The following is an 8,964-nucleotide window of genomic DNA, read 5'->3' as shown; positions in this document are numbered from 1 at the left end:
ATTTTGTCTTGTTTTTTATTATGTGAGTGGAATCGTGAAGCCACACAGTAGGCCTGATGATTTTTTGATTGGATGGAGTTGGGACTGAAGGAGTCAAACTTGTGGGTGGAGCCCAGAATTGGAAGGTGGGGGTTCAAGGATCCAGGATAGGCTCTTTGGATCCCTTTTCTCATTGGATGTGTGGAAACTTCTCTTCAGTTGATGTATTTTACTGGGTACCATACATGGTTCCTTCAGAGAGCTTTTTGACAAAAAAAACATGAGCAAAATTATTTACATCTTCCCAAGGTGTCCAATAATAATAATGTAATAGTGGTGTGCAATAATGTAATAATCATCTGTGGAGATTACTAAAGCAGATGATTATTACATTCAACAATAACCCATCAGCCGGACTAGCAAAGGAGAGGGTGGCATTCGACAGTCCCTCACAACACATCTCACTCACCGTATCTTCCTTTTCATCCACATATATGAATTTATGTTTGCTGTAGTAGTCTCTTTTTGTCAGGAAAGTCAGGACGACCCAATCACAGACAGCATTCACCTAATGAGGAAAAAACTGCCGTCAGTGCACATCACATGACTGACCTAAAGATCCTAAAGACTTGTACTAGCCTTCAAGGGACTTAAGAAGTCCTTCAGTTTAAAACACAGCATTCAAAAGACTCAGGCTGACATCTCTACAGGAAAGGGAGCATCCTGGCTGAAGGCCAGCATTCTGTTGGTTAAAGAAGTACAAGTTGTGGCATGACATCACTTCCTGGCTTAAATGGTAGCTCCATTTTTAGTACTCACCAAGCTGAGAAAGGAAAGTGCTGCGCCAATGTTCACCAGTGTGGGCACCATGTCGAATTTACCAGCCTTCAGCCCAGAAAAAGGAGGGATTTTTTTTTACTAGTTTGTTTGTTTTTTTTTGTTAAACATATTTGGTTTAAACAGCTGTTCTCCATAAAACCCTGAATTAAAATTAAAAGCTCCTGATGTCTCCACAGAGGTTTTGTCTTCCATTGTGATGTGACCTATTTGGTTGATCTTGAGAGCACTTTGGCTTAAAATCTGCTCAAACATCTGGCAACACTGTTTATGTGTGTGCATTTCCAACTGTGCTATTTGATGTGGATTAGGAGGCAGTTCAATCTATCACACAGCTTTTAGCCATAGTGATTAAAAAAGAATGATTACATTTAGGGTCACTTCCCTTTTTCATTATTAATACAACCTTTTTTTCCTTATTTCTTAAAAGTGACACAAAGAAGTGATACATTATGAAAGCTTTGTGGTAGATTGAACACCCTCCTCCCACTCCTGGATTCAGAGCCAGGAAGTCACCTGAAGGGAAAGTCAATAAATGTAAACCTTCCAAGATTCCATTAAAATGACTCCTGGATTCAGCTCAAAAGTATGAAGGTGTTCTGAGAGGAAATGCAGCATAGCACTGATCAGAGAAGAGTTGAGTTTTGTTGATTAATTTTTTTAAATTTCCCTCAGGTGATTTGGTGGTTTTCATTGACTCCAGGGGTATGTGTAGAGAAATTTTCTTTATATACATTTATATTAAATTCACATAACGACTCACCTTGCCAAAAACGATAACATCAAAGCGGATCCCGTAAGCTTTGATGAGTGTTCTTGTGTCTGTATCATCACAATCTTTATAATACTTGGCAAACCTGTTGGGAGGGGGGGACACGTCTTAACTCTAGTTAAATCCTCAGCTCCACACCCTTGTGGAATATATTTAACAGGGATGGAAAACTCATTCAATAGGACGGGACTGACTGTATAAACTGTACCTCACGTGAGCCACAGAGCACTACGACTAATAAATATAGGCAATGACTTGTGTCGATAGCAATCACAAAAATCATTTGAATGAATCGCTGGCTACAAGCCACAAAACACCAAGCACAGGTCTCCATCCAGAGGTAAGTTTCATGGTTCAGATCAGCTTCTTCTCAGGGGAAGGTTTCAGAGGGGCACTACAACACCTGCAGTGGACCACAGGACTCGTTGTTTCATCACTGGATTTCGATGATGGCACCAGTCACCTGCGTACCTGAAGTTGTACCCGGGGGCCACGTTGTTGTCGGGGTTCTTGTTGTCCAGCCTGCGGAAGGTGTATTTGGGGATGCACTTCTTCTCCGACAGGTCCAGGTCACAGCTCCAGTCGATCAGGATCCCCATCACACCGCCCTGGGAAGATAAAAGGACGTGCCTGTAAGCAAGCGTGCATGTGCAACTGTATGCCCTAGTGTGTGCCAGCATGCCTGTGTGCATGCCTGCATGTGTGTATGCATGTATGGCTGCATGCATGGGTATGTGCATGTGTGCATATGTACCTGCACATGTGCATGCATGCCTCTGTCTGTGGATGTGTCTCTGTGTTATTTCATTACAGGGTGCACTGCTCTGGCAAACTCTGGCAAACGCTGGCTTGGCAACATGCATTGTCCACAGTGTAATTAATGTAATTTCATGTAATTTCAATTAGTTGAAAGTCCGCTGGAAGTCCACTTATCACATGCGGGAGGCGAAAACTTTGATTGGGCATAAAATTATGTACACTGCATGACAGCATTGAAAGTGCCAGTTCAGCAAATCTCAGGTTCAGAGCTAGAAAGGTCCTGCAGGTGCCACATTTATGGGATTGGTTGTTTGTTATTTGTGTTATGTTCCTGTTTTAACCAATTATTCCCTTTCATGAAAGTAATCAGCCAGCACAGCTCTCCGGGACAAGGAGAGGACACATTTATGGATTAAGGTCTCACAAATCCTCTTTATCACGCCAGATTGCTCTCAATCGGACAAGATAACTGATCATTTGAGTAGAGGAGAGTATAAAGCCAATGAGTACGGCTGATCTAATTGCGAGTATAGGGCCAGTTAAGGTTCAGAAATCCAGTGGTATGAGGATTATAGTTCATACAGTCATAGGTTTACATCCAGATCTCTATGGCATTACAGAGAAGGTTATGTGCAGGTCAACAGTTTACTCAACCTACTCTCAATGCATTCTGGTCTACAAAACAAATCTCCAGTTAGTCAGTGGATATTTTCTGCATCAGTTAGCTTGTCTACTTAGATTACTAAGTACAATATTCACAAATATTGCAAGACAATATTTTCACTGGCTAGGCTTCATAAGTCAAGTGAATCGGTTTGTCAGTTTGCTACACTATTTTGATTTAACTTGGCGTGGAATCATAACTGAATCATAAAATTTTCAATGAAGCTAAAAGCCAGACTTGCCCTCTGAGGCAGTCTGCAGATACAGCTTGGCACCAAGGTGAGATGAGAATCAGAATGGCTTTTCCTACATTCTATACTCTGAAAGACCACAAGCTCTGCACGCTTTGAAACACACCCTGCAGAACTGTGTCTCTGTGGAGGTCTCTGTGCAGGTAACACTTCACTTGTAATTTGCTACAGAAGGCTCATGCAAATATTTTTTTTCTGTAAGCAACAGACCTTGCGCATAGTGATAATGACAAAAAAGAGCATGTGTTCTGGACTGACTCTTTGAGGACTGTTTTACCCGACCATGTTTTTTTTTTTTTTTTTTTTATTCTTTGCAGCAGAGAGCTTCACTATTCTCCTGTGTCCTTCCTATGAAATAAGTAATCTCTCTGCGTTCTGTCAGTCATGAGAGGGGTCAGGGAAGGTGGGAGGAGATCAGTAAAGAGGCCAGAACTGACGTTAACGGCCATGGTCTGGAAGTCCTCGCCGGCCTCCGTGACGATGTCTTTGAGACGGAAGATGGGGCAGTGGGGGTTGGTGACGCGGTCGAAGGTGCAGCGTTTCAGGTAGGAGGAATTAATATGGGGCAGGATGTTCCGTCTGAGTGAGAGAGAAAAGAGAGTCCTCCGTTTTAATGAGCTCACACAGCGGCCTTCAATGCCCTGTTTCGATGAGCACAAACCGTAACACTTCATCTCATTCATTCCGATGGAAAGCGGTTCAGCTCTCAGCCAGAGGAAACGAAGACACGCTGCTTACTTGTTGAAGTTGAATTTGGGGTATCGGATGCTGTTTTTTATGAGAACGGTGAAATTTTCAGCTCCTGCTAGCAATGCGGGCCTGTGGTGGTGAGAGAGGACGTTATTTAAGAACAGCAAACAGACCAGCACAGCCGACAAGAAAGAAAACTCACACACTTCCACACTGTTAAAGCTCCAAACTATTTCTTGTGTATTTTACATTTACATTTACATTTACTCATTTAGCAGAAGCTTTTATCCAAAGACACTTTTATCCAAATTACAATACAAGGAATACATTCAAGCTACAGTATGAAAGGAGGCCTTGTAGTAGGCGCGAAGTGCTAAGGGAGCTGTAAGGGATAAAGCAAGACAACGCAGACAGAAAGGTGAACCGATAAGTGCTATAAGATAAAGTGCAACACAATAAGGTGAGGGTTAGAAATGTTAGTATGTTAGGCGAGAAGGTGAGTTCGGAAGAGGTGAGTCATCAAGAGATTCGTGAAGATAGAGAGGGACGCCCCTGCTCTTATAGGCTTTGGTAGCTCGTTCCACCAACGGGGAACTGCCTGCTAGAACTGCCATGGGCTGTATTTAGCCCATGTGGTGGTCAGCATTTGCCAGCTGTCTTTAATTCAGTTGTGCTCAGCTGTTCTTGGAGCAGAACAATAAGTGTGCCAGTTTATCTTGTCACACACACACACACACACACACAAACACACTACCATGAGTTACCATTGTTACTGTACATACAAAGCAGATGTGATGTCAGTGTGTTAAAGTAATACCTGCAAAGGTCTGTTGCATTGACCGAAATGGTGCCCAGGATTTTTTGGGGTTTTCTTTTCAGTCCTACACCTTTAATTTGTGGTCTGTCAGGAATCCTATGACTTAACTATGTTATCATATTTAATTGGGTGATTGAATGGGAAGTACACTGATATATCATAATTCCAGTTAAACTACTCAGCAAATGATGACCAAAGCTGTCTTCATTTGTCTACTATAAATAATGGGACAGTAGAGGCTAGAGAAAGAGAAAAGAGTCATACAGTGACCCCTAGTGTTAAAACTTGAAAACTATTATATCTGTCCAGGTTATTGGTTCAGTATTTCATTGGCTTAAACCACTGTGCCAATCATAGTTTTTTTTTGGAGAAGGGCTCCTTTGATATGAAACACACATTATTTCCAGAAATACAATATTTTGATTTACATCCACAAATCCACATGCATTTGCACTGTTTTTTAACAACATTTTCACAGCTGTGGAGCACCTTAATATACCTTTTGAATTAAGTTTTTTTTTTTCATAACTGTGCAGTATATAATCACTCACTTACTTGGGCAGGTTTGTGTCTATTTCCAACGGGCACCAAGCCACCACTTCACACGTCTTGATAGTGTCTGAATAATTCACACACTTTCCTGTTTGGATTCCTTACGAAGAAGTCACACATCAGACAATGAAATGTTGGACCAAACATTTATTTCTCTGCTGTTTAGCATTAGAAATATGCAGAGCACAGGATCCACGGTAAGAATTTTTTGGGTTTAAGTCTGCCCAATGATAGTAAATTACCAAATTAAGAAGAAAGTGCAGCCAAATAACGATGCATGAGCAATGGTACATAGAGGACACAACTGACCATATTGGAACATATTGCATTAGCCTTTTAGACAGTGCTGTGATAAGTTATAGCTTTGAATAATACTACATGCTTCAATAATTTCACTATTGTGGTTCATTCGTGCAATACGACAATACAACATAGGCCACACAAGTAAAGGGATCTGGATAGGGTAGCCAAAAATGAATTAATGACGATGCTAACACAGCAGAAAGTGCATGTGTGATATTGGTGCGATTGAAAGGGCAAACTTTGACCCACCGTTGCCGCGGGGGTTACTGAACCCAGCGGTGCAGTCGCTGTCTGAAGTGCAAATGGTGGACGGGTTTGGGAGCTAAACAAAGAACAGAGACAAAATGACCTCAGGCTTATTGAGCTGCTAAATCATTCACCCAGTGTATTGACTGAACAACTGATCCTGCAGTCAGTCAATTTAATAATTTAGCAAAATATCAAATAAACAGCTTACTCACACGGTACCACTCTCTGGTATAAATACCATAATGTGTGTCATTCTTTAAAATTAGTGAGGCCTTCACTGTCATGCACGATACTGTATGTTAACTGGGCACCACTATCTGGTATAAAATACTATAATGCATGTCATTCTTTCAGATTCCTGAAGCATTCCCTGTAATGAGTGACTGCATGCAAAAATGTGCTTAGATGCAGCAACTCTCTAAGAATGAATACCTCACTTCAACCAATGCAACCTTAAAGTCGCATCCCAGTCACATTATGCTGGATTATTATGCATTTAGTGACTTCTCACGGTCACAATGAACAGGTTAAAATCAGCACAGAATGAATACGTATGTGACAGAAATGATAGAACTGCCTATCATAGAGGCTGCTGGTAAACTGGAACGCTTTGATACGAGTTATAAAATATGGTGTTGTTATGGCTTCTTACTGCAGGTGTCCTACCTCAGGGCAGGTCGTCTGTGTTTGGTTAGGGGTGACGATCATGTTTGTCAGAACGAAGAAAGAACTCTCCATCTGTCAAAACAGAGTAAAAATACAAGGCTTCGGAAGATGTTTCACTTCACAACATGTCTGTGTCATTTCCTGTGAGGATTCTGAGAGATTTTCAAGGGGTTAGATTCACTGTGATCGCAATGTGACCTGTCTTCCCCAAATCAGAAAACTAATAAAAATCAAATTTTATTTTTTCATTATTTGTAAAATATATTTCATTGATGTCCTTGACTGCAAAAGTCATATTGTTCTGCATGAAAAGGAAAAAAAATATTTTTCGGTCTGAATTCAGGTCAAACGCTGAATTCACACTATCTTGACTTTAGCCACACTTCAAGGAGAATTTCCATCAGATTGACTCTGCCTGTGGATTTCGCTGAACTGTAAATTGTGGAATACATTCAGCGTTTGTCATCTGAATGAAATCATCATAATACATGGCATTTGATCAAATTAATGTGTTCAGGATTTTGGATGGAACGAAGAAAAATATCAATACAAGCTTTCCAGGGCCCCCTCTCTCTCTCTCTCTCTCCAAGAACCCCAGGGAAACATGTTGAAATCAGACCAAGCTATGCCATTGGCTGGTCTGGTCACCGCTTTTGCCCAACCCTGGTTACCAGGAAGCCAGCACTGAACAGGAAGATGGGGTGTTGAGAGTGACCCCAGGAGTCCCGCACTCCAGGTACCTGAGGTGGGATGATGTAATCGGCCACGTCCATCACCTGGACACCCAGGTCAGAGGTGTTGGCCAAGGCGGTGCCCTTCACCTTTGTGGTGACAGAGCTGATGACAGAATCGGTGTCCTGGTAACCCTGCTGGATCACACATACGTACCTGGCAGGTGAGGCAAGACATGGGACATTTAAGCAACAGTTCAGATCTAGGTTTTTTTTTTTACTTTATTATTTGATTTCATTTGATCTAATTGTTAGATAAGGGAAAATATAACATTGACAGTTTGTACAATGTATTGTTCAGATGCACATATTATAATTTTCTTGACTAGTTCCTAATAACAGTTTGCCTTTTTTGGTTTACATATAAAGAAAAAAGAAACACGAAAAAAAGGCCTGATTGAGAGTCAATCAGCTGTTTGCTACATTTAACAACCACACAAATTAAATTTATACATTATTAGATTACTGTAAATATCGTTGTGTACTAATCTACCTTTTCTGTTAGATTTTCCACGCACATGCATGAGTTTCTGGATGTTCATATAAAGTATTCCACAGGTGTGCACCTTTAGAGCACGTGCTGTCTAACCCAGAGATTTTACATAACATTTTTATCATTTGCATTATTGGGATTATTGGCAATTGGCATTTACTCTGCGTTTACCACTTTAGGGCCCTTAATAAATGCAACGCTCGTCTCTCTCTCAAGGCAGTATGTTCCAACATCAGGAACGAGGTCATTCTATACGCTGTACAGACCAGCACTCGGAGACAATAATAACGCTTTGACTACTTTTTCAGCAGCTGGACAATGCACAAAACTACAAGCTTTTAATGCAGCAAAGCTTCTAAAACATAGTAAGTCTCTGTCCCGTCTTAAAACTCCGTGTCGCTTTGGGATAAATACGGCTGGTGTAGTGTCTGTTGCTGTCTGTCCTTTGCACTTGTAATCCAGGTCCTCTAAAGTCGACCTGAACAAATAAATATGTTATTGATAAAGTTTATTAATATAGCCTAGAAATGTATTATTAGTAGTAATAATTTAACTTATTAAAAATACTATTATTATTATTATTGTTATTATTATTATTAAATGTTCACGTTCAACTTTCATTTACTGTTCGTTGTTTAACTTTGCCTAATGATCCCTATTAACTACATTTTCAAGCAGATTTTTTGCAAACTTTCAACATCATTAGTAATGTAATGTAATGAATGACAGAACGATCCGGGGAACATTGTGTTGTGTTGTGATACACAGCTATATGTATCATCTCTGGCGACCTGTATCCAATTATTTGTCCTTGACTTTAAAATGCAAATTGCTCTAATTTTGTTCATCGTTGCGGTGAACTGTTTGTGAAGAAAAAAGTAACATCGTACTCATTTGATGTTTACCGGCTTCCGAATCATCTAAATTGCCCCAATACACCAGCAAAAACTATTTGTAAGGACTGCCTTTGTTTGCATGCGCAACTCACCCAATCACGTAACTGACGATGGATGCCTGAATAAGTCTGTTGATTGTTCCCACGCACTTGTTTTGGATCACCAGAACTCTGGCTGTTTCGTATTCGAAGAAACACTTACAAAACGAGCTGCAGCACCCGTTACCACGAGCCATGTCGGTGGCAACCCCCGTGCAGCTTTCAAAATGACAGGTGAGACAACTTCCAAATACTTAAAGGCGTCCCT

The 8,964-nt window shown here is 40.8% G+C and overlaps 1 protein-coding gene across 1 annotated transcript; it reads right to left on the bottom strand.

The window, feature by feature from the left end:
• Positions 1-233: 233 nt before the first annotated feature.
• Positions 234-8,893, bottom strand: p2rx4b (purinergic receptor P2X, ligand-gated ion channel, 4b). The gene is made up of 12 exons (XM_036526142.1): positions 8,751-8,893; positions 7,279-7,426; positions 6,539-6,610; positions 5,873-5,945; positions 5,324-5,420; positions 4,000-4,080; positions 3,699-3,840; positions 2,060-2,196; positions 1,580-1,673; positions 799-864; positions 397-547; positions 234-241 (listed from the first exon to the last, which is right to left on the bottom strand). The coding sequence occupies exons 1-12, from the start codon at positions 8,891-8,893 to the stop codon at positions 234-236; spliced, it is 1,212 nt and encodes a 403-aa protein (XP_036382035.1).
• Positions 8,894-8,964: the final 71 nt, after the last annotated feature.

This window comes from Megalops cyprinoides, chromosome 4 (assembly GCF_013368585.1).
Source record: "Megalops cyprinoides isolate fMegCyp1 chromosome 4, fMegCyp1.pri, whole genome shotgun sequence".
In the NCBI taxonomy this organism is placed as follows: domain Eukaryota; kingdom Metazoa; phylum Chordata; class Actinopteri; order Elopiformes; family Megalopidae; genus Megalops; species Megalops cyprinoides.
The sequence above is the reverse complement of the archived record's forward strand: the minus strand, read 5'-3'. Positions and strand labels throughout refer to the sequence as shown.

Bases quoted from the DNA above. Each gene is read 5' to 3' on its own strand.
- p2rx4b (XM_036526142.1), bottom strand. From the start codon at position 8,893: ATGGCTCGTGGTAACGGGTGCTGCAGCTCGTTTTGTAAGTGTTTCTTC. The intron at 7,427-8,750 runs GTGAGTTGCGCA...CTCACCTGCCAG, and splicing joins ATCGTCAGTTACGTGATTGG to GTACGTATGTGTGATCCAGC. The intron at 6,611-7,278 runs GTACCTGGAGTG...CTGTTTTGACAG, and splicing joins ATTACATCATCCCACCTCAG to ATGGAGAGTTCTTTCTTCGT.